We start from the raw sequence: 27,242 nt of genomic DNA on the forward strand, positions 1-27,242 counted from the left end.
TGTCCTTTTTTCCCCCTAAGGTAAGTCTTTCCGCTCCCGGGATTGGAATGACTCCTTACCCTCTCCCTTAAAACCCACATCCTTTCGTCTTTCCCTCTCCTACCCCTCTTTCCTGATGAGGCTACAGTTTGTTGCGAAAGCTTGAATTTTGTGTGTGTGTTTGTGTTTGTTTGTGTGTCTATCGACCTGCCAGTGCTTTCGTTCGGTAAGTCACATCATCTTTATTTTTAGATATATTTTTCCCACGTGGAATGTTTCCCTCTATTATATCTAAAAACAAAGATGATGTGACTTACCAAACGAAAGCGCTGGCACGTCGATAGACACACAAACAAACACAAACATACACACAAAATTCAAGCTTTCGCAACAAACTGTTGCCTCATCATGAAAGAGGGAAGGAGAGGGAAAGACGAAAGGATGTGGGTTTTAGGGAGAGGGTAAGGAGTCATTCCAATCCCGGGAGCGGAAAGGCTTACCTTAGGGGGAAAAAAGGACGGGTATACACTCGCACACACACACATATCCATCCACACATATACAGACACAAGCAGACATATTTGAAGACAAAGAGTTTGGGCAGAGATGTCAGTCGAGGCGGAAGTGCAGAGGCAAAGATGTTGTTGAATGACAGGTGAGGTACGAGTGGCGGCAACTTGAAATTAGCGGAGACTGAGGCCTGGTGGGTAACGGGAAGAGAGGATATATTGAAGAGCAAGTTCCCATCTCCGGAGTTCTGACAGGTTGGTGTTAGTGGGAAGTATCCAGATAACCCGGACAGTGTAACACTGTGCCAAGATGTGCTGGCCGTGCACCAAGGCATGTTTAGCCACAGGGTGATCCTCATTACCAACAAACACTGTCTGCCTGTGTCCATTCATGCGAATGGACAGTTTGTTGCTGGTCATTCCCACATAGAATGCGTCACAGTGTAGGCAGGTCAGTTGGTAGATCACGTGGGTGCTTTCACACGTGGCTCTGCCTTTGATCGTGTACACCTTCCGGGTTACAGGACTGGAGTAGGTGGTGGTGGGAGGGCGCATGGGACAGGTTTTACACCGGGGGCGGTTACAAGGGTAGGAGCCAGAGGGTAGGGAAGGTGGTTTGGGGATTTCATAGGGATGAACTAAGAGGTTACGAAGGTTAGGTGGACGGCGGAAAGACACTCTTGGTGGAGTGGGGAGGATTTCGTGAAGGATGGATCTCATTTCAGGGCAGGATTTGAGGAAGTCGTATCCCTGCTGGAGAGCCACATTCAGAGTCTGATCCAGTCCCGGAAAGTATCCTGTCACAAGTGGGGCACTTTTGTGGTTCTTCTGTGGGAGGTTCTGGGTTTGAGAGGCTGAGGAAGTGGCTCTGGTTATTTGCTTCTGTACCAGGTCGGGAGGGTAGTTGCGGGATGCGAAAGCTGTTGTCAGGTTGTTGGTGTAATGCTTCAGGGATTCCGGACTGGAGCGGATTAGTTTCTACGAAGACCTAGGCTGTAGGGAAGGGACATTGTGGTGGTTGCACCAGTTGTTAACGTACCAGCATTTCACATTTGCAATGGCTTATCTCGTCCGTACATTAGCCTGTGATCTTGCAATGGTAATCACTTAAATACAGGGCTATTACAAATGATTGAAGCGATTTCATGAATTCACTGTAGCTCCATTCATTGACATATGGTCACGACACACTACAGATACGTAGACAAACTCATAAAGTTTTGTTCGCCTGAAGCCGCACTTCAGGTCTCTGCCGCCAGAGCGCTCGAGAGCGCAGTGAGACAAAATGGTGACAGGAGCCGAGAAAGCGTATGTCTGCTTGAAATGCACTCACATCAGTCAGTCATAACAGTGCAACGACACTTCAGGACGAAGTTCAACAAAGATCCACCAACTGCTAACTCCATTCGGCGATTATATGCGCAGTTTAAAGCTTCTGGATGCCTCTGTAAGGGGAAATCAACAGGTCGGCCTGCAGTGAGCGAAGAAACGGTTGAACGCGTGCGGGCAAGTTTCACGTATAGCCCGCGGAAGTCGACGAATAAAGCAAGCAGGGAGCTAAACGTACCACAGCCAACGGTTTGGAAAATCTTACGGAAAAGGCTAAAGCAGAAGCCTTACCGTTTACAATTGCTACAAGCCCTGACACCCGATGACAAAAGTGAAACGCTTTGAATTTTCAGCGTGGTTGCAACAGCTCATGGAAGAGGATGCGTTCAGTGCGAAACTTGTTTTCAGTGATGAAGCAACATTTTTTCTTAATGGTGAAGTGAACAGACACAATGTGCGAATCTGAGCGGTAGAGAATCCTCACGCATTCATGCAGCAAATTCGCAATTCACCAAAAGTTAATGTGTTTTGTGCAATCTCACGGTTTAAAGTTTACGGCCCCTTTTTCTTCTGCGAAAAAAATGTTACAGGACATGTATATCTGGAGATGCTTGAAAATTGGCTCATGCCACAACTGGAGACCGACTGCGCCGACTTCATCTTTCAACAGGATGGTGCTCTACTGCACTTCCATCATGATGTTCGGCATTTCTTATACAGGAGATTGGAAAACCGGTGGATCGGTCATGGTGGAGATCATGATCAGCTCTCCCGACTTAATCCCATGCGATTTCTTTCTGTGGGGTTATGTGAAAGATTCAGTGTTTAAACCTCCTCTACCAAGAAACGTGCCCGAACTGCGAGCTCGCATCAACAATGCTTTCGAACTCATTGATGGGGACATGCTGCGCCGAGTGTGGGAGGAACTTGATTATCGGCTTGATGTCTGCCGAATCACTGAAGGGGCACATATCGAACATTTGTGAATGCCTAAAAAAACTTTTTGAGTTTTTGTATGTGTGTGCAAAGCATTGTGAAAATATCTCAAATAATAAAGTTACTGTAGAGCTGTGAAATTGCTTCAATCATTTGTAATAACCCTGTATGTTATCTACACAAATGTACTATCAAAATTTCATTGTTCTTCATTAATTAATTTTGGTGGTGCAATTTTTTTATCAGTGTATTTGCATTATTAATTAGTTCTATAATTAGTGACAATAATTCCAGTATGTTAAGATATATATAATCTAAATAAAGTACTCACAATGTGATGTTAGGTTGGTGGCATGCTCCCCTGTTAAATACTAGAGTGTATTGTACTTACGCCGGCCGCGGTGGTGTAGCGGTTCTAGGCGTGCAGTCCGGAACCGCGCGACTGCTACGGTCACAGGTTCGAATCCTGCCTCGGGCATGGATGTGTGTGATGTCCTTAGGTTAGTTAGTTTTAAGTAGTTCTAAGTTCTAGGTGACTGATGACCACAGATGTTAAGTCCCATAGTGCTCAGAGCCATTTGAACCATTTATTGTACTTACGTTAGTGGGAAAACACCTCTTACATCTCTTTCAGAATCTGATTTAGAATAGTTGTTCTTCAGCGCTGCTTGAATTGTTCCCTCCCAAGTGTGTAATTAAATATTTCATGCATTATACCACAATGATTTCGCTTTTGGATGATTTTCCACTGACACTTGCAGTGCTGTTCCCTATTTTCATCCAGGCCTCACTTGTAACTTGATTGACAGCTTCCACAACTAGATTTGCAACTTCAGATATGGTGTCTGCAGCAACATAATCTAACAATCTAACTGGTTAATAATCTTGACCAGAAGAATTGCTTTTATTAAATGAGTTCAGTTGCTTCACTACACTGAGGATATCTACTCCTAAGGTGCTCATGTTGACTGCTGTTCTTATTCAAATTCTGGGATATTTACTTTGTCATATTTGCTGAAGTGATTTCAGAGAAACATTATGTAAGTCTGCTTTGGTGGCACAATTACTGGTAACATTTCTATTTGTATCACACAGCAAAGGTATCTGTTGTGTCTTGCTGCTGATGTGTCTTACTGTAGATATGACCAGAATTTCTCTGTCTGGGCACTAGTTGATCAGGGGCTTCCTTTTCTGTAATGTCGAATGGTTTATTGCCATCAGGTAAAGAAGATTATGTTCCACAAGACAAAAATGATTGTGCTGAAAGTCGCAAATGAGAAATGTGGCCAACCTACAGGATCACATATTAGGAGCTTAAATGTCAAATGGCTCTGAGCACTATGGGACTTAATATCTGAGGTCATCAGCCCCTAGAACTTAGAACTACTTAAACCTAGCCAGGATTCGAACTTGCGATCGTAGCTGTCGCACAGTTCCAGACTGAAGCGCCTCGAACCGCTCGGCCACACCTGCCAGCAGCTTAAATGTCAATTGAGGAACACGGCCCTTAGAATCTGTCGTTTTAACAGATTGTAGTCATAATGTTGCTCTTGGATGGGACCTCTTGCAGGCATCACAAGCAATTACAGACTGTGGATGATCACTGCACAAAACTGAAGAAGCTATTCCAGCAAGCACACATAATGACGATTTTTCTCAGCGTTGTCTACCATTGAAGACATTGCTCACTGGCATCAATGACATGAGTTCCAGTCAGCAGCTGAGATGCCCAGTTAAACTGTGAATCTTTTGCCAAATGCAAAAAGCTAATCATACTCACAAAATAAATCTACATGCTAGCAATTACCATAAGCATTGTAGGTAGTCAGAGAGAACTTTGTATCCCCAACTGTCACAAGCAGCCAGAATTCATTCCTAAAGGTAGGTGTGTAGAGACAGCCAAACCAATCCAGTAATGACAGCTTAGTCCACAGATGAAAAACCATGCTCTGTTACTACTACAAATAATGAGATGAGAAAACTACTACTGAACTGCCAATAGAATCTTTCCTGACTGAGGAACAACATTTACGAGTGTTAGCTGTTACGAGCCAGTTTCCAGATGATTTCAAATCTGGAGTGGAAAAAAAGACAGACCAAGCAACCAATGGTAAATCTCTGTATCAACACTGGGGATCATCCACCAGTTAGCCAGTGCCCACACAGCACGTCACCAGTGGAACGACGAATAAGACGGAATGAAGTTGAGAAGATGACGTCTCTGAACCTTCGGATGAATCTCAGTCCTCTCCTGCGCTCCTTGTGAAGGAGGAGGATGGCACATTGCATACCTACACTGACTACCAATGACTGAACAAAATCGTGGAAAAATATGTTCACCCTCCACCCCCACTGCCATTCATTGGTGACCCTCTAAACTTATTGAAAGGGGTAAGGTACTTCTCAACTACAGACACGTTGAAAGGCTCCTGGCAAATCCAGGTTGATGGAGCTGACCACAAAAGACTGTCCTCAGAACTGTTGACAGCCCCTATGTTTTCGAGTAATGTCATTTGGACTGTGTAATTCTTCAGCAACCTTCACATGTACAATGGACACAACCTGGCTTGTCACCTTAAATGATGGCATGAATTTGCTATCTGGATGACACTGTCATTTTCTGGAGATATTTAAAGAACATATAAGCTGACTGACAACCTAAAGAGTCAAGTGGTGTGGTCAGACTGCCGGCCTCCACACGAATCGGGGAAAGTGTCTCTCGGCTAGACGAGAAATAAAAATCTCGGGCACGAAGTGAGTGCGATGGAGTCCATCCGGAGATAGAGAAAATGAGAGCAGTCACAGATTTTCTGACTCCTTGGCACAGTTGTGACATTAGATGTTTTCTCTCGAAATGTACTCATACTACTGGCTTCTGCACAAAGGTATGTCTCTTGCAAAAACTACTTAGGGTGACACCGAATTTTCCTGGAATGAGGTGCAAGAAAGATCTTTCCTTGTCCTTAAAGATGTGCCAACATCTTCTGCAGTCCTAACATTGTATGACAAGAATGCTGAGACAGAATTTCACACTGATGCTAGCGATTAGAGTGAAAATGTGGTTCTAGAGCAAATTCAGAATGGAGCTGAAAATGTGATGGCTTTGCATCGTAACAAGTTCCAGACTTATTTATTTAGCAAATCATTCACTGCCACTGTGGACCACAATTCTGGTTCACTGACCTGAAAGATCTTTCACACTGACTGGCGACAAGGGCCTGAGGCTTCAGAGGACTATTATCACAGTGGTATATTAAAGTGGACACAAACACATAAATGCCAACTGTCTTACAAGGAATCCTTTGGTGGAACACAGCAGTACGGATGCAATCTCAGTAATTGCAGCATCAAACAACATTGCTACTGAACAGGGGGAGATTCAGCAATGTTGTAAACTACAGAAGCCTTGCAGAAGTAGGAACTGACCAAAAGAGAACTGCAGTTAATAAACATAACATCTTACAAGAGGAAATCATTGCTTGTCATCCAAGCCCATCTACAGCCAGCTAACATGAAGTATTTCCATGTTGTTCCCACACCTGGTCACCTGGCATTTGTGAAGACTCTAGACAGGATCTGACACAGGTACCTCTAGACACTATGTGAGCCAATGAAAGGAATGCCAGTGACGGAAGCACTTTCCACCATTTACATCTGGGGCATGTGCTGCCAATTCCACCTGCAGCAGCCCCATTCCACTGAACTGGATTCGACCTCTCGGGGATGTTCTCCTACTTGACAAATGGGAAATCAACGGGTAACAGCCTTTACTGACTACAACACCTGCTATGCTGCCAGCAAAGCTGTGTCAACTGTTGAAGCTCCAGAAATTGCAATGTTCCTTCTAGAAAACAACCCCAAACAGAGTACCCCATGTGAAGAATCACTGAAAAGTTTGCTAGTCAAGACTAGTATCACAGAGAATTTTATGTTGCAATGTCAACCACAGGATGACAATTGCCTATCACCCACAGATGAATGGCCTCACAGAATGATTTAATAAGACATTGACAGTACCATACATGAGCGTATGAAGAAGTATATGATTGTTCATTGGAGAGCAATGTTCCAGCCTGTCAAATTATTCTAAATGCACTGTCCTTGGTAAATGTTTCTATGAACAATAAAGTCTGTTGACTTAACACACACACACACACACACACACACACACACACACACACATATATATATATATATATATAAAACAAAGATGATGTGACTTACCAAATGAAAGTGCTGGCAGGTCGACAGACACACAAACGAACACAAACATACACACAAAATTCAAGCTTTCGCAACAAACTGTTGCCTCATCAGGAAAGAGGGAAGGAGAGGGAAAGACGAAAGGATGTGGGTTTTAAGGGAGAGGGTAAGGAGTCATTCCAATCCCGGGAGTGGAAAGACTTACCTTAGGGGGAAAAAAGGACGGGTATACACTCGCACACACACACATATCCATCCACACATATACAGACACAAGCAGACATATTTAAAGACAAAGAGTTTGGGCAGAGATGTCAGTCGAGGCAGAAGTGCAGAGGCAAAGATGTTGTTGAATGACAGGTGAGGTATGAGTGGCGGCAACTTGAAATTAGCGGAGATTGAGGCCTGGTGGATAACGGGAAGACAGAAACACAGGCAGACAGTGTTTGTTGGTAATGAGGATCACCCTGTGGCTAAACATGCCTTGGTGCACGGCCAGCACATCTTGGCACAGTGTTACACCATCCGGGTTATCTGGATACTTCCCACTATCACCAACCTATCCGAACTCCGGAGATGGGAACTTGCTCTTCAATATATCCTCTCTTCCCGTTATCCACCAGGCCTCAATCTCCGCTAATTTCAAGTTGCCGCCACTCATACCTCACCTGTCATTCAACAACATCTTTGCCTCTGCACTTCTGCCTCGACTGACATCTCTGCCCAAACTCTTTGTCTTTAAATATGTCTGCTTGTGTCTGTATATGTGTGTGTGTGCGAGTGTATACCCGTCTTTTTTTCCCCCTAAGGTAAGTCTTTCCGCTCCCGGGATTGGAATGACTCCTTACCCTCTCCCTTAAAACCCACATCCTTTCGTCTTTCCCTCTCCTTCCCTCTTTCCTGATGAGGCAACAGTTTGTTGCGAAAGCTTTAATTTTGTGTGTATGTTTGTGTGTCTGTCGACCTGCCAGCACTTTCATTTGGTAAGTCACATCATATATATATATATATATATATATATATATATATATATATATATATATATATATATATATATATATAAAAAGAAAGATGATGAGACTTACCAAACAAAAGCGCTGGCAGGTCGATAGACACACAAACAAACACAAATATACACACAAAATTCAAGCTTTCGCAACAAACTGTTGCCTCATCAGGAAAGAGGGAAGGAGAGGGAAAGACGAAAGGATGTGGGTTTTAAGGGAGAGGGTTTTAAGGGAGAGGGTAAGGAGTCATTCCAATCCCGGGAGCGGAAAGACTTACCTTAGAGGTATATATATATATATATATATATATATATATATATATATATATATATATATATTCATTTACACAAGCAAGCACACCTCATGACCGCCATCTCCAGCAGCTTGGACCGGAACACAACTGTCCAATAGAACAGAAGTAGCAGTCTGGAGAGGGTTGGGAAGGGGAAGGGACAGCATGGTAGAAGAGCACTGTCAGGTTAAGCATGCAGGGCATGCCGATAGGTGGAGCACCAGGATAGTGATACCAATATAAAAAGCTGTGCAATGATTGTAGCAGAGCTGGAAATGGCTGCTTCCACATATGGTCCAGCCTATCGGTTTTCATAAGCCTGTCACAGGATATGAATAGGAAATGCTGTGTGGGTAGACTGGACAGGTCTTGCACCTGGGTCTTCCACAGCGAGATGATCTACGTTGGAAGGGGTCAGTGTTGGGATCGGGATTGGGAGTGGCGTAGGGATGGACGACGATGTTGTGGAGGTTGGGCAACAGAACACCACTTTAGGAAGAGTGGGAAGGATCTTGGTTAGGATGTGCCTCATTTCAGGGCACAACAATAAGTAATCGAAGCTCTGGTGACGAAGGGCCTGGTTCTTGAGGACGGTTGGAAGATTGGGGGTGTGAGGAGAAATAGCACGGGAAATCTGTACTCCACAGTTTGCAGAAACTGATGGTTCACACAGTCTAATTTCTTTCTCTCTCTCTCTCTCTCTCTCTCTCTCTCTCTCTCTCTCTCTCACACACACACACACACACACACAGAACAACAACAACAACAACAACAACAACAACTCATAGGCACGGTTGCTCTGTAGTGCCAAAAATTATAAGTGTAAAAACAGAAGGCAGGAACAAATGGAAATGGACATCATCACCACATTTAAATATTTTTATCAAGGCAATAGGAAATATATATATAGCTGAGGAACATCTTCAGAAAGTGAAATGTATACTTCACATGGCAATTCCATTTCATTCAACAGAGGACAAATTATTACGAGAAAAAAAGTGAAAGTGGTTTTAGAAGACACAACTAAGAAACGAAAGCACAACAGAAAGACTGAATACATTAGGTAAAAGATGGAAGGAACAAAGAAGTGAATAAAGTCTGTGTGAGGGGGGGAGGGGGGGGGGGGAACCAAACTACAGGAACTGAAAAAAAGTCTCTATGTTTCTGATAAGTTTCACTAGACACTGTAACAATATTATGGAAAGGAAAGGTAGTAGGGTAGGGGTGGTGGACAGTGAAGTGTTGCAGGTTAGACGGAGGGCTGGAAAGAGGGGGGGGGGGGTAGCGGTAAAGGTGGTGGTGAGTTACATTTGCATGAGTGTGTGTACGTGTGTATGTCATCTATTTTTGACAATGGCCTAACTGGCTGAAAGCTTTATTTGTGATAGTCTTTTTCTTGCGCCTATCTGCAACTCATGTCTCTGCTATATGGTGAGTAGCAACTTTTCTTTTCATAATATTGTTACATTCCATCCTAGATTTTCCATTGCTTGATTTTTACTAGACACTGTAAGTTATTCAATATGATGATGAAGATGAATATATTACTTAAATGTTGATTTTGCACATGATACATGTTACGCAATACAATATTTCTATTGTAAGGATCATGTTTGTGGGGGAAAAAAGCAAAAGCCAGAAAAATTAATTTTTGTTTTTTTACCGTGAGTAGCTTGGCGTAACATTCCGAAGCGATCCAAAACACGACAAGCTTCAAGAGCACACTGCACCACAGACTCTTTCTTTTTACCCTTCACAAGAGCCTCAGCAATCATTCCGTTCCCAATTGGAAGCCTGAAGAACAGTGAAAACTATTGGATAAAGCACAAATACTAAATACAGGCATAAACACATAAACACAATCAGGACTTACAACAGTCACAGTAAAAAGAAACTTACAAACAGCTATACAAGATTTTCAAAACAGATGTTACAAATTGTCTGTAAAGGAAAGTTTACAGTCTATGAATATACTACCAGTTTTAACTTATGACAATGATAAAAATGTTCAAAAAATAAATGACAGCGAAATGCCGGTAGTTACTGGTAGAGGAGTGGGAGATATAATAAAAAGGAAACAACCTCATTCAGAATTAAGAATTATTTAGAAAAGAAGGAGACGATTCACTGAAAAACAGAAGCACTGCGTCATTGATAGTTGTTGTTGTTGTTGTTGTTGTTGTTGTGGTCTTCAGTCCTGAGACTGGTTTGATGCAGCTCTCCATGCTACTCTATCCTGTGCAAGCTTCTTCATCTCCCAGTACCTACTGCAACCTACATCCTTCTGAATCTGCTTAGTGTATTGATCTCTTGGTCTCCCTCTACGATTTTTACCCTCCACGCTGCCCTCCAATGCTAAATTCGTGATCCCTTGATGCCTCAAAACATGTCCTACCAACCGATCCCTTCTTCTAGTCAAGTTGTGCCACAAACTTCTCTTCTCCCGAATCCTATTCAATACCTCCTCATTAGTTACGTGATCTACCCACCTTATCTTCAGCATTCTTCTGTAGCACCACATTTCGAAAGCTTCTATTCTCTTCTTGTCCAAACTGGTTATCGTCCATGTTTCACTTCCATACATGGCTACACTCCATACAAATACTTTCAGAAACGACTTCCTGACACTTAAATCTATACCCGATGTTAACTAATTTCTCTTCTTCAGAAACGATTTCCTTGCCATTGCCAGTCTACATTTTATATCCTCTCTACTTCGACCATCATCCGTTATTTTACTCCCTAAATAGCAAAACTCCTTTACTACTTTAAGTGTCTCATTTCCTAATCTAATCCCCTCAGCATCACCCGATTTAATTTGACAACATTCCATTATCCTCGTTTTGCTTTTGTTGATGTTCATCTTATATCCTCCTTTCAAGACACTGTCCATTCCGTTCAACTGCTCTTCCAAGTCCTTTGCTGTCTCTGACAGAATTACAATGTCATCGGCGAACCTCCAAGTTTTTACTTCTTCTCCATGAATTTTAATACCTACTCCGAATTTTTCTTTTGTTTCCTTTACTGCTTGCTCAATATACAGATTGAATAACATCGGGGAGAGGCTACAACCCTGTCTCACTCCTTTCCCAACCACTGCTTCCCTTTCATGCCCCTCGACTCTTATAACTGCCATCTGGTTTCTGTACAAATTGTAAATAGCCTTTCGCTCCCTGTATTTTACCCCTGCCACCTTCAGAATTTGAAAGAGAGTATTCCAGTTAACGTTATCAAAAGCTTTCTCTAAGTCTACAAATGCTAGAAACGTAGGTTTGCCCTTTCTTAATCTTTCTTCTAAGATAAGTCGTAAGGTTAGTATTGCCTCACGTGTTCTGACATTTCTACGGAATCCAAACTGATCTTCCCCGAGGTCCGCTTCTACCAGTTTTTCCATTCGTCTGTAAAGAATTCGCGTTAGTATTTTGCAGCTGTGACTTATTAAACTGATAGTTCGGTAATTTTCACATCTGTCAACACCTGCTTTCTTTGGTATTGGAATTATCATATTCTTCTTGAAGTCTGTGGGTATTTAGCCTGTCTCATACATCTTGCTCACCAGATGGTAGAGTTTTGTCATGACTGGCTCTCCCAAGGCCATCAGTAGTTCTAATGGAATGTTGTCCACTCCCGGGGCCTTGTTTCGACTTATGTCTTTCAGTGGCCTGTCAAACTCTTCACGCAGTATCTTATCTCCCATTTCATCTTCATCTACATCCTCTTCCATTTCCATAATATTGTCCTCAAGTACATCGCCGTTGTATAAACCCTCTATATACTCCATCCACCTTTCTGCCTTCCCTTCTTTGCTTAGAACTGGGTTGCCATCTGAGCTCTTGATATTCATACAAGTGGTTCTCTTCTCTCCAAAGGTCTCTTTAATTTTCCTGTAGGCAGTATCTATCTTACCCCTAGTGAGACAAGCCTCTACATCCTTACATTTGTCCTCTAGCTATCCCTGCTTAGCCATTTTGCACTTTCTGTCGATCTCATTTTTGAGACGTTTGTATTCCCTTTTGCCTGCTTCATTTATTGCATTTTTATATTTTCTCCTTTCATCAATTAAATTCAATATTTCTTCTGTTACCCAAGGATTTCTATTAGCCCTCGTCTTTTTACCTACTTGATCCTCTGCTGCCTTCACTACTTCATCCCTCAGAGCTACCCATTCTTCTTCTACTGTATTTCTTTCCCCCATTCCTGTCAATTGTTCCCTTATGCTCTCCCTGAAACTCTCTACAACCTCTGGTTCTTTCAGTTTATCCAGGTCCCATCTCCTTAAATTCCCACCTTTTTGCAGTTTCTTCAGTTTCAATCTGCAGTTCATAACCAATAGATTGTGGTCAGAATCCACATCTGCCCCTGGAAATGTCTTACAATTTAAAACCTGGTTCCTAAATCTCTGTCTTACCATTATATAATCTATCTGATACCTATTAGTATCTCCAGGATTCTTCCAGGTATACGACCTTCTTTTATGATTCTTGAACCAAGTGTTAGCTATGATTAAGTTGTGCTCTGTGCAAAATTCTACCAGACGGCTTCCTCTTTCATTTCTTAGCCCCAATCCATATTCACCTACTATGTTTCCTTCTCTCCCTTTTCCTACTGTCGAATTCCAGTCACCCATGACTATTAAATTTTCGTCTCCCTTCACTACCTGAATAATTTCTTTTATCTCGTCATACATTTCATCAATTTCTTCATCATCTGCAGAGCTAGTTGGCATATAAACTTGTACTACTGTAGTAGGCATGGGCTTTGTGTCTATCTTGGCCACAATAATGCGTTCACTATGCTGTTTGTAGTAGCTAACCCGCACTCCTATTTTTTTATTCATTATTAAACCTACTCCTGCATTACCCCTATTTGATTTCGTATTTATAACCCTGTAATCGCCTGACCAAAAGTCTTGTTCCTCCTGCCACCGAACTTCACTAATTCCCACTATATCTAACTTTAACCTATCCATTTCCCTTTTTAAATTCTCTAACCTACCTGCCCGATTAAGGGATCTGACATTCCACGCTCCGATCCGTAGAATGCCAGTTTTCTTTCTCCTGATAACGATGTCCTCTTGAGTAGTCCCCACCCGGAGATCCGAATGGGGGACTATTTTACCTCCGGAATATTTTACCCAAGAGGACACCATCATCATTTAATCATACAGTAAAGCTGCATGTCCTCGGGAAAAATTACGGCTGTGGTTTCCCCTTGCTTTCAGCCGTTCGCAGTACCAGCACAGCAAGGCCGTTTTGGTTAATGTTACAAGGCCAGATCAGTCAATCATCCAGACTGTTGCCCCTGCAACTACTGAAAAGGCTGCTGCCCCTCTTCAGGAACCACATGTTTGTCTGGCCTCTCAACAGATACCCCTCCTTTGTGGTTGCACCTACGGTACGGCCATCTGTATCGCTGAGGCACGCAAGCCTCCCCACCAACGGCAAGGTCCATGGTTCATGGGGGAAGCATTGATAGTTACACAAACTAAAGGTAGAGAGCTTCACTTGCTTTTGGAATGGACTTCCTTTTTCAAATCTGTAGAAGAAAAATGGTTCAAATGGCTCTGAGGACTATGGGACTCAACTGCTGAGGTCATTAGTCCCCTAGAACTTAGAACTAGTTAAACCTAACTAACCTAAGGACATCACACACATCCATGCCCGAAGCAGGATTCGAACCTGCGACCGTAGCGGTCTCGCGGTTCCAGACTGCAGCGTCAGAACCGCGCGGCCACTTCGGCTGGCTGTAGAAGAAACACACACACACACACACACACACACACACAGCAAACGTCTGTCTTCCTACATTGTGCTCAATCAACCAAAAGCTATCCAAGCTCTGCACCTTTCATTTGTGTATCTATCAATGACATAGCGCTTCTGCTTTTCGGTTAGTTTCTCCCTTATTCCTAAATAAAAGGAAACACCCTGTTATTTGGGGGCAGGGGAGCTAGGCAATACCAGAAAAATGCAGCAGTAATGTGGGTGGGCAAGAGGAATTGAAAACAACAATGGAAAGAAGATTACAGGAGGGGGACTTTGTCCACAAGGGGGATGGAGATGGGGGAGATGGTGATGGTGATAAAGTAGCTTGTCTCTTTCTTCTCTGTCATCATATTATTTTTAGGGTTGTAGATTCAAGTAGACTGATATTTGGGGGAAGCAGAGAGGGTATAAAATGTAGAGTGGCAATGGCAAGAAAAGCATTTCTGAAGACAACAAATTTGTTACCATAGAGTATATATTAAGTGTCAGTAAATTTTTTCTCATAGTATTTGTATGGAGTATAGCCACGTTTGTAAGTGAAACATGGACAGCAAACATTTTAGACAAGAAGAGAATAGGAGCGTTTGAAATGTGGCGCTACAAAAGAATGCCGAAGATTAGATGGGTGGATCACATAACTAATGAGAAAGTACTGAACAGAACTGGGGAGCAACGAAATCTGTTGCACAATCTGACTAGATGAAGGGATCAGTTGGTACGACATATTCTGAGACATCAAGGGTTCACCAATTTAGCACTAGAGGGAAGTGGGGTGGGGTAAACATGGTAGAGGGAGACTGAGACACGAATACAGTACTCAGACTCAGAAGGTAGAGGTTGTAGGTTGTAGTAGTTACTCAGAGAGGAAGGGGCTTACACGGGGTAGAGTAGCAAGGAGAGCTGCATCAAACCAATTTCTGGACTGAAGACCACAACAACAACAAACACATTCGTGTAATGAAATGAACACGATTTCTTCAGACAGGTCCAGAAGTCTCCAATTTACGCCAGTGGCAATGAGTACACTGAAAATCAAGTGAAGCGTATTTGGAATTTATGAGACAGCGGCTTCTACAACAGCAGAAACAGCAGCAGCAGCTCGACTAATAACTACTGGTCTCGCAACGGGAACAAAACCTGTGATGACGTACACCTTTGCTAGCACACTGGTTAGCACCAGGAAACATTCTATAGCAGGTGCAGAACAAAGTGCGCCCTCAGGCTACGAACCGATAATGCCCCCAGGGCAGCGTGCGTACAGGCCACTGCCACCGAAGCCAACTGAGCTGTCTCAATCTCAGTACGTCACATGGGAACTCAGCTCAATATGTTACACAGTGCTCTAGTCTTCCACAGTGACAGTCATTGCCTCAGACCTTAGCTAGCTGTGAGGGAGCATTAGTCATTGTATATAGCTGTGATACAGACAAGGACAAGATTCGAGAATTAGTACACGTTATTTGATTGCTGTTAACCTTACAACCTCAGACTCGACATCACTGAAGTTAAGTACTCCATTGGTTCCTGAATAAAGTGTATTTTAACCACGTGTGCTTTTTGTGTTGTGGTGAAGGGAAACCGGCCACCCACCTACCGTACCACCCTCTCCTCGTCCGGCCAGGAACCATAAAACATCAAATGAGGGCACAGCCGCAACAAAACCGACAACTGGAAAAACGTGAACAGCAATTGGCCTTACTACAGCAGGAAATAGCAGTGTTGTCTATCAGAAACGAGAAACGGCAATTGCATCGTTTCCATTATTTACAGATGGCGATGACGACTGGGATACGTACCTGTGTCACTTCATAGCATGCACAGCATAAAACCTTTAATAAATCTGAAGACTGTAACTCTTCAGGCTTTCCCGGCGATCTAATGACATCTTGGGTTGTCGGGTGTTCTGCCGGATATCAGCGTCGTACTTGCACGATATTTCGGTCACGTAGCTCGTAACCTTCATCAGGTGCGACCTGAGACTGCTCCTCGAGTGGACCTGGTCCAGTATTTATGCCTATGGCCTTCCCCCTCCACCAACGGCTGCAGGCGCTTCCTCTGTGGTCCGCGCCCATTCCCTGCGACCTGCTGGAGCGCGGCTGCTCCGTTTTCGGTCCGCTGCGGTTCTACGTGTTCCCTCTGCGGTCCGCGCCCACACAGTCTCTACGGGGAGGAGATGTATCAGAATATCAAGAAGCTGGACAAGCTTCGGCAGAAGAAAGGGAAGATGCTGAGTTCTCTCAGTTTTTTGCTGAGGTGTCGAGATGGAGATGTGGTACCAGTATTTGCCAGAATTAGACATCACATCAACTCCAGAGCGGCGAACAAGATAAAACGCAGAGCCAGCATGGCACTGGTGAGAGAGAGGATTCGAGATTTGCGCCACAGGTTAGATGTTATGGCCAGGGAGCTGTTACACATTCATCTGTACATGGCAGCCTCCTTAACAAGAGAAGATTGGGATTGGGTAGACCGTGCCTCCTGGTCTTTAGCTGAGTGTGCTAGAAGGAATGCCTCATCTTGCCAATCTGCAAAGTTTGACCGCATGAGTAAGAAAGCACAGCAGATGGAAGAGACACGCACTGTGACGAATCTGAGTGGCATACAGTTTGATGATATAACCTTAAAGGTACTCAGCAAGGGTCTCAACTTTGCTACGACCCCTAGAAACGTACCCATTTCAGGTTTCGTCAGTGCAGTAGAGCAAGTTGCAGCCACACTTCCACCTAATGTGGCAGAGGAAGTCCGCCGAGAGACCTGCAGGGCCCTCACCAAGGCCAGGCCGCCGAAATCGAACATCACAACCGAGGAGAGGCTTGCACTCAAGAAACTCCGGGAAGACAACAGCATTGTGGTACTGCCAGCAGACAATGGGAACTCCACTGTCATCTTGCAGCAGGTGGATTATGATGAGAAAGTACGCCAACTTCTGGGGGACCCTGCATACAGAATTCTGGAGTGTGACCCCACAGACAAGTTGGCCAAGAAGACTAGTGCTCTCTTGAAGGAAACAGGGATGCCCGATAAGATCATCAGACAACTACGGGAAAAAGCGCCAGTGCCACCTAGACTGTATGGTCTGCCTAAAATACACAAGGAGGGCGTGCCCTACGTCCAATTGTCAGTAATATTGGGGCACCTACGTACACAACAGCCAAGTACTTGAAAGGTCTCCTGTCTCCATATGTGGGGAAATGTATTCACCACATTCGCAACTCAGAAGATTTCCTGCAACGCCTCAAGCAACTGCACATCACAGATTCGGACATCATGGTTAGTTTTGATGTGGTATCGCTGTTCACCAGGGTCCCACTGATTGCAGAGAAATTTGACGGTGCTCTGTTGGACCTGTTCAGTCATACACTGACATCCACGTATTTCCTGTACAGAAACCAATATTACGAGCAAACTGAAGGTGTAGCCATGGGCAGCCCACTGTCCCCTGTGGTTGCCAACATGTTTATGGAGAGTTTTGAGGAGAGGGCATTGGAGACAGCCACATTTAAACCCACATGCTTCTTTAGGTATGTGGATGACACCTTCGTGATCTGGCCACATGGGATGGACAGGCTCAATGAGTTTCTCGAACATCTTAACTCATGCCACCCTAATATCGAGTTCACCATGGAACTGGAGAAGAATGGCCAGCTGCCATTTCTGGATGTACTAGTCCAGAGGAAAGCAGATGGATCAATTGGCCACAGTGTGTACCGAAAACCAACACACACTGATTTATATCTGCAGGCCAGCAGCTGTCACCACCCTGCACAGAAGAATGGGGTTCTGAAGACTTTGGTCCACAGAGCACGGGCCCTGTCAGACCAAGAGAATCTACCTATAGAGATAGAACATCTCAAAACAGTTTTCTCCAAGAATGGATACACGGACAGACAAATTGAGAGGGCCCTCCAACCAGCCACTACACCACAGGTTCCTGAAGAAGACCAAGATGAAGCAAAGAAGGTGGCATATCTGCCCTATGCTGGCTCTATTTCTGCCAGAATCAGTAGGATCCTCCGTAAACACAATATCAAGTGTGTTTTCTGTCCATCCAACAAGATCGGGGGACTGCTGGGGAGTGTCAAAGACGACCTGGGATTACGAAAACCATGGATTTACAATATACCTTGTCAATGTGGCATGTCCTACATTGGCCAGACGACCAGAACTGTGGAGATCAGGTGCAAAGAACATCAGAGGCACACTAGATTAAGACAGGTGACTAAGTCAGCCATTGCTGAACACTGTCTAGAACTAGATCATGCCATGAAGTATGAGGATACCAAGATTCTAGCACAAACACCCAGATTTTGGGACAGTATTATAAGAGAATCGATAGAAATTAAAATGGCTGACGATCTTATGAACCGTGACACAGGGTACCAACTAAGCAGAGCATGGGATCCGGCTCTGGAATTGTTAAAGGAGCAACGGGACCAGCTGCAACACTACACAAACAGAAGAACCAGAGACATGGAGATGGAAAACGAGCCCCTGACGGACTGCCAGGCGCACCAGACCGAAGATGGAACGCCCAGAAGTGGGACTGGTGGGCGCGGACCGCAGAGGGGACATCTAGAGCCGCAGCGGACGAAAAACGGAGCGGCAACGCTCCAACAGGTCGTGGTGAGCGGGCGCGGACCGCAGGGGGAACGCTTGGTACCCCAGACCGTAGATGAAACCTCCAGGAGCGGGTTTGGTGGGCGCGGACCGCAGAGGGAACACGTAGAACCGCAGCGGACCGAAAACGGAGCAGCCGCGCTCCAGCAGGTCGCAGGGAATGGGCGCGGACCACAGAGGAAGCGCCTGCAGCCGTTGGTGGAGGGGGAAGGCCATAGGCATAAATACTGGACCAGGTCCACTCGAGGAGCAGTCTCAGGTCGCACCTGATGAAGGTTACGAGCTACGTGACCGAAATATCGTGCAAGTACGACGCTGATATCCGGCAGAACACCCGACAACCCAAGATGTAATCTGAAGACTGGTTAACCCATAAATTTGTTGTCAACTTTACAAGCGCTGCCATGTATCAGAGCCATGGGTTCAATGACAACAGCAAACGTGATCGAGGTCTTTTATTAAATATGTGAATTGAAGGTGGAGGGGCAGGGGGGTGGGAGGGGGGGGGGGAGAAGGGAAGAAGGAAAGGAAAGGGACTGTTCACGTCAGCTGCATCGAGACATCAGTGGTGACGAGTGAAAATATAACTGATGGGCAATTAATCCACCTTCTTCAGTGCATATGAAAAAATATGCTCGACTTCCTGCGAGAATCTCTGCGTAGCGAGCACGGAGGACATGGACAGGTACTACAGATATGTGGTGCTAGATGAGGGTGAGGGTTCGCCAAGAGGCGTGCTAAGATAGTCCGCGCAGTTGTGCCAAACATCGTGTTCCAGGTGGCACAGTGGTTAATGCAACTGCTTAGTAAGAAGAATATCCTGGGTTCAAATACCAGTCCGGCACACATTTTCACTCATCTAAGCTGATTCCACGTAATGTACCGATACAGCTGACATCAATAATCCAATCCATTCCATTCCCTTTCCTCCCCTTTCTCCCCACTCCAACTTCAATTCACATATAATTTATCACAAGTGAGGATTCCGTGTGGTGTTTAAAACAAAAGACATCATGTATTCACATAACTTTTTGCAAATTTTTGTGCACTGAGGGCCCTCCGAAGGTCACTGTCTGAGATAACAGACAACTCAGTTTTCAAAATTCTGTAAGCAGCAAGGGGTACAACACCTTCTAGTGGCACCAGATCACTTCTAATGTAATGGAGAGGTGGAAAGGTCAGTGTGCACTTTCAAGGAGAAAATGGGGAAAATAACGAAATTCCCTCCCCCATGAACCGTGGACCTTGCCATTGGTGGGGAGACTTGCCGTACCGTAGGTGCAACCACAACGGAGGGGTATCTATTGAGAGGCCAGACCAACGTGTGGTTCCTGGAGAGGGGCAGCAGCCTTTTCAGTAGTTGCAGGGGCAACAGTCTGGATGATTGACTGATCTGGCCCTGTAACACTAACCAAAATGGCCTTGCTGTGCTTGTACTGCGAACGGCTGATAGCAAGGGGAAACTACAGCCGTAATTTTTCCCGAGGGCATGCAGCTTTACTGTATGGTTAAATGACGTCCTCTTGGGTAAAATATCCCAGAGGTAAACTAGTCCCCCATTCATATCTCGGAGCCAACAAAAGCTAAACGAGGATAATGAAATGTAGTTGAATTAAATCAGGTGATGCTGCAGGAATTAGATTAGAGACGCTTATAGTAGTAAATGAGTTTTGCTATTTGGGGAGCAAAATAACTGATGATGGTCGAAGTAGAGACGATATAAAATGTAGACGGGCAATGGCAAGAAAAGTGTTTTCTGAAGAAGAGAAATTTGTTAACATCGAGTATAGATTTAAGTGTCAGGAAGTCGTTTCTGAAAGTATTTGTATGGAGTGTAGCCATGTATGGAAGTGAAACGTGGACGATAAATAGTTTAGACAAGAAGAGAAAAGAAGCCTTCGAAATGTGGTGCTACAGAAGAATGCTGAAGATTAGATGGGTAGATCACATAACTAATGAGGAGGTATTGAATAGAATTGGAGAGAAGAGAAATTTGTGGCACAACTTGACTAGAAGAAGGGATCAGTTGGTAGGGCATATTCCGAGGCATCACCAATTTAGTATTGGAGGGCAGCATGGAGGGTAAAAATTGTAGAGGGAGACCAAGAGATAAATACACTAAACAGATTCAGAAGGATGTAGGTTGCAGTAGGTACTGGGAGATGATGAAGCTTGTACAGGATAGAGTAGGATGGAGAGCTGCATCAAACCAGCCTCTGGACTGAAGACCACAACAAGAACAACAACAACAACAACAACAAAATCCACACCATCAGAAGATGCCCTCACATCGTTTTTATCCACGTACAAAACCACATTGATGGCAGGGAAGAGATCAACCGAGATGCTTCCAGCAGGCAACCTCTGCCTGTCCTCACTCTGCTGTCACTGCCGGACCGCCATCGAGCCTAGGCTGCCGACTGTAACCGGTGCCTGGCAGGCACTGTGGCATCGGCTCAATTGTTCGGGCACTGTCTGACCTGTGTTCTGGCCTCGGTCTGGAAATCACGAGGCAACCTGGTGTATAAGATCACTGCTAAGAGCAACATCCTAGTCACACCAGGGATCACCTCTGGAAATTCCAGACATACCGTATAACCTGTGGCTCCAGTTGGATATGCAGCAGCTGCGATCCGATGCTCTGTCATCTCTCACCGGCAGTGGACCCCCACAACTAGTGAATATGAACTGGGCTCTATCATTCACAACTCTACCTGTTTCAGAACCAGCAGAAGCTGACCGGCATTCCACAAATGACAAAGACCCCATCATATCTGACACAATCTAGTTGATCGGTGTGATGTCGTAGCTGTGCAGAACCTCTCAGATCCGTCACTTCTCTCCCCACATCTGAGATCGACGTGGAACAAATCAGGCCAATTCCACATGTCATCCTGGTTGGACAGGAGGGGGGTGGGGGGTGGAGATGCTGTAGCCGACTTCGGCAGCAATATAGAATTACTGTAGCTACTGAAGATCGACCATCACTCGAGGTCCCGATCCCAGACGACACCATAATCAATTCGAGTTCGCCCCAAGGGACACTATCAGCGTACACCTTGCCCCTGGACCACACATCACGCCACGTAGCTGGACCCCGTGACTGCGGCCTGTCTTTAATGAAGGTCCCCTGCCTGGCGTGGTCCCTTCCACTGGGATCAGGCCTGTGTAAAAATTTGTATACTAATGTGACAATTGGCTATGTTTCCTGGACTTTCACGAACTTTGTTTTGGCCAACTGTATTTTCGCAGCATCGAGTCAACCCTGCACGTACTCAGTTCAACCGTGAGCCTGTACTTTGTATGTGTGATGTATACTGTAAATTGTATTCATAATTGTAACATACAACAGTAACATTCTCTAACACTGCCGATAATACACCACTCAGAAATTGGTGATACCTGTTAATCTGTTTGGTAATGTATGCGGTCCTTCTAATATATCACCAACAATTCCGGCCCGTACACTGATACTGAAGCAATCCCGATACCTCACATTCACGGCTGCCTTATGTGCGTATTGTGGTAATTTATCGTGCCATCTCTTGTGATGACCTCCACCATTGCTTACTACACATCACTCATCACTCATCACTAGTAAAACCTAACATCTAATTATTGGAACTTTTCTTCTAGTTTTAACTAATACTACCTCCTATAGGAATATGTGATCCATTTTTAAATGCCATGTACTTTAGTTGCACTTAAGGAGAAATATACAGTCTCTCCTTTCATAGAATGAACATACAACGAAAAATCCCAAAATGTTTGCCCCCAATAAGCAGAGACCACAATACGATGAAGTGGTGTTACCATTAAAAACCTAAATAGGACCAATGAGTGAGGTGATGTAGCGGTTATTGCAATTAACTCATATTTGGGAGCCGGATTCAGTGTAGATTTTGGTGGTTTCCTAAATGAATTTAGGCAAATGCTATCACGGTTTCTTCCATCAGTCACCCTTTCCCCATTGACATATTGCTCAATAACTAATAATGATGAGGTCAACAATACGTTACAGGACTAGTAGTAACCAAATAATACACAAAGCCGATCCAAGTCACATAACTATGACTTTATTCACAACAACTGAACATTGGGACTCCACAAGATGCAGAACGCCGGTGTGCGCGATATAGACTAGAAACACGACGAGAGATTCAATCGGCAATGTTCCGCACGTACGTAGGCACGGGCCGTCAGGAGACGGAGTGGAGGAGACCGACCCGTGTGCACGCCTTCTACTGGTGGCCTCTAGCGGCCAGCTCGCACTGATACAGTTGGCGGGTGATACGAGCAGCAACCCACACTCGGTGCACTCGCTCTCACGTGCACTAGTAACAGGATACGGCACACCTCTCCCTCACGAGAAGCGGGTGCCCAGTCGACGGAAGAGATAGATGCCGGTGGCCTGGCGGGACACACGTCCGTCAGATCCACAGCGGTGGCAGCCGTTGACAGGGGAGAGAGCCAGACGGTGTGCTAGGCAGGCACCGGAGCAGAGGGCCAGAAAGTGCAGAGACACGGTCACGCACGGTGCCGGTGGGTCCGCGTGACACCCGATGACGGCGCCGGAGAGGAGGGTGCCGGCGCCATCTCTGCATCGTCATCGTCGGCAGGCGGGTCCCGGTGTGGAGAAGACGGAGCTGGAACCCCGTGGTGCTCCTCGTGAAGAAGGCAGCCGAAGGAACGGGTGCTCCTCCACATTCGGCAACAGATGGCTCGTGGCACAGGACAGTGGGGCGGACTGCGACGACAGGGGCCACACTCGTGAGCACTTAGCTTCTGGCAGAGAGTGGAGGCACGACACACCGAAGTGGTGCACTACCGGCCTGTCGGCCGTACAGATATTGCGAAGGCACTGGTGGACAGTGCTGGCCGGTATCCACTCGGGCCAGCAACCGAACCCTCGTGCCCACACCGGCAATCTGGCACAGAGTGGCCAGACGGACGTGAGCACGACAGGTGCGATGCAGTCCGTAGAAGGTGGAGGAACGTAAGTGGCTGTCGGCCAGGCTCTGCTCCCTCAGACGTGAAGTGACAGGTGTTCACCAAACAGAGAAGGGTGTCATCCGGGAAGGAACCCACAGCAAAATTTTTCATTTGAGACTCCACCGTTCGCACTAGTCATTCGACCTAACTATTTGACTGAGGGTGGAATCGCGGAACCATATTGTGGTGAATGGCATGATGGGAACAAAACAATTGAAAGGTGTGAGAAATGAAATGGGTCCCATTTTGGAAACTAAGGTATAAGGCAACCCTTCAACACAAAATCCCTAAAAAGTGTACGAATTGTCCTTGACTGATGTCAATGCACACCGGAGAATGTAAGAAAACCAGGAAAATGCATCCACAACCAAGAGACAATAGGAATTCAAGATGGGACACGCAAGGTCTACATGAACGCATTCACATAGCTAGTGTGGAGCAGGCCTAGGGCATGGAGATGACCCAAAAGCTACCTTTTGGCAGTCAAATTGTTCACAAGCACGATAAAATGGACAATCCTGCCATCAATCCCTGGCCAAAAAACATGTCTCCTAGCTAACAGTTCTTCTTTTAGTGTTCAACCCTGAGGTTGGTTTGCAGCAGAGCGCCATTCCTCTCTTCTGTCTGCCTTTCTCTTCATTTCCATGTATGTCTTACATCCAATATCATTCATAATCTGTTGCATGTATGATATCCTTGGTCGCCCCCTTCAATTCCTTCCCTCAATAGCTCCTTTTGCTATTGTTCCAATGATGTTGTGTCATAGGATGTGCCCTACACGTTTGTCTCTTCTTGTTTGGATGTACCTCCACAGAGATCTGGTTTCCTGTACTCTTCTAAGCACCTCTTCATTTGTTACTTTGTCTCTCCAGCTGATCTTCATCATCCTTCTCTAACACCACATCTCCATGGCCTCTAGCCATCTTTTCCTCTCTCTTCCAATTGCCCAAGTTTCACATCCGAATAGGGCGACGCTCCAAACGAAACCTTTCATGATACGTTTCCTTATTTTCAGACTGATGTTGTTGCTGGTGAATAAGTTCCTTCTCCGATTAAATGCAATTTTGGCCTTTTGTATTCTGGTCGCAATTTCTTTCTGGCTTCTACCATCTCTTGTGATTTTGCTTCCTAGGTGAGTAAATTCCTCTATCACTTCCAGCTCCTCTCTTCCAATTCTCATTCCCAAAGGTTCATATTCTGCTCCTGTACTGCATACCATCACTTCAGGCTTTTTCTTGTTTATTCTCATTCCATTGTGATAGCATAGAATTTTTTCCATTGTTCTGAGGACTTCCTCTAGATCTTCTTTTGTCTCCGTGACTATAGCAATGTCATCTGGATAACATAGCATGTCTATCTTATGTCCATTAATTTTGATCCCCACCTCAGTAGTTTCTCGAACTTGGTCTATATCTTCCTGGATGTAAGCATTGAATATAAGAGGAGAGAGAGCACATCCTTGCCTTACCCCTTTTCTAATATTTGCTTCTTGTTCATGGTGACAATTCCTAAATCACTGCCACCTCATTCTTATAGAAGCTGAGTATCACACAGATGTCTTTGTACTTTATTCCACTTTTCCTCAGCACTCTGAACATCTCTTGCCAGATAACATTATCAAATGCCTTTTCCATGTCTACAAAGGCAATATAAGTTGGTTTATTTTTCTGTAATTGCTTTTCGATAACAAGTCTCAGTGTCAGAATCGCCTCTCTTGTTCCCAATCCCCTTCTGAAGCCAAACTGATCTTCACTCAGCATATCCTCCACCTTCTCTTCAATTCTCTTCAGAACTATTTTTATGAGCAAAATATCCACGGGTGTACTGCCGGTCTACAGTGTCCAACTGGCACAATATTTCGGCGATCATACATGTCGCCATCATCAGGTGAACTGACGGACTGAGCTCCTGTGAACGTGCCGATACGGAGATCCGTACGCTATGGCTGCCTAGGGGGAACTGGGTTCGGTCGCGGCGGCGGCCGATTTAAATACCCTCCGCCCGCGGCGTGCTCCCTCCACTGTCCGCGCCCCGTGCCACGGTCGCGCGGTGGAACAGATTGCGACGGTGCCTGATATGACGTCGGTGTGATGGCTCTGTCCGCTGTGGTCGTCGCAACTATACATTTGCTCGATTTACTCTTGATTAACCCACTCGCTGGTTCCCAAGCCTTGCTAAGATTATAGCCACAGTCACGGTTTATGAGGTCGTCATTGGTGCGAATTTCGATGGCCTCTCTAACAACGCTGTCCCAGTATCTCGACGTCTGTACCAGAATCCTCGTGCGTTCGTACTCCATAGCGTGATTTTCCGACAAACAATGTTCAGCGACCGCCGACTTGCTCGGATACATCAGTCGAGTGTGCCTCTGGTGTAAACGGCATCAATCCTCGACGGTACGCATCGTCTGACCAATATACAACTTGCCACATTGACACGGAATCTGGTACACGCCGGCCTTCCTCAAACCGAGGTCATCTTTGGCGCTCCCCACCAGTGCACGAGTTTTATTCGGAGGACAAAACACAGTTCCGACCCGGTGTTTCTTCAAAATGCGAGCGATTTTCCCCGAGAGTGCGCCTGTATATGGAATAAGCACAGTGCCTACCTCCTCTCTCGTGATTTCATCCATTTCCACAGGTTGTGCTGTAGTGGTTGGGCGGAGAGCACGTTGAATCCGCCACTCTGAGTACCCATTTATTTTTCTCATAGCAGGATCAAACAATGTTTTCTGCAATGAGGCCAGTGCATTTATAAGAAATTTGTCGTTATCTTGCAGTTGCTATCGACTACAAATGTGATATTAGCGAATTTACCTCTGAGATTTGATCTGGCAGACTGGTCTTGAGTAAATAGTGAAATTCGCCGAACAAATCAAAAATTACAACATTTCTGCTCCAAGTTAAAAAACGTAAGACTTCTTTACGTCAACAGCTACGAAAACACTAGTTTCACAACGCTTGGTCAACATTTAAATCTATCTGGTAAAAAGAGACTTGCATCAGACATAAACAAAGCTGCTGACGTAATAATTTGTGAAAACAGCTGTGAAAACAGATGGGCTATCGCCCTAAATCCCAATACGCAGGGAAACTACTGGAAAGGGCCAACTCCAACCGGATTTGGCCCAATATAAACAATCCAGAACAGGAGGAAATTCAAAGTGACAAACTAAAAGTACCATTAAGGCTCAGGCACTTAAATATACAATATCTTAGAAATAAGCTCAATGTTTTGCAGACTTTTTTTAAATGTAGTTGAGTTAACCGAGCATGGACTGAAATCTGAGGACATTATTTACTGTAAACTAGATGGCTATTTCCTAGGGAATAGCTACTGTAGACAGCATCTTAAAGGTGGAGGTGTAGCAGTATTTGTTAGAGAGCAGCTCAAAGTAAATAAATTGAACCATCTAGATCTGTATAATAATGAAGGCTTGACTGAAGTGACAGGCACTAACCTCCATATCAAAGATTACGGAAAGGGCACAGTGAAACAGAAAATTATTGGGATTTATCATCCACCAAAATCAGAGGTACAGTGTTTCATAGATATTTTTAGTAGAATAGTGGGACACTCTGACCCAAACGAGGGAACAATACTTGGTGACTTG

General features: G+C 44.9%; 1 protein-coding gene across 2 annotated transcripts in view; it reads right to left on the reverse strand.

The window, feature by feature from the left end:
- LOC126202922 (kanadaptin) overlaps positions 1-27,242 on the reverse strand; it is a 236,982-nt gene that overhangs the window by 101,724 nt on the left and 108,016 nt on the right. For both annotated transcript variants that reach the window (XM_049937018.1, XM_049937010.1), the window contains exon 4: positions 9,919-10,049. In XM_049937018.1, coding sequence (XP_049792975.1) covers positions 9,919-10,049 — 131 coding nt within the window. The remainder of the gene's footprint in view (positions 1-9,918; positions 10,050-27,242) is intronic.

Source organism: Schistocerca nitens, chromosome 1 (assembly GCF_023898315.1).
Source record: "Schistocerca nitens isolate TAMUIC-IGC-003100 chromosome 1, iqSchNite1.1, whole genome shotgun sequence".
NCBI lineage: Eukaryota > Metazoa > Arthropoda > Insecta > Orthoptera > Acrididae > Schistocerca > Schistocerca nitens.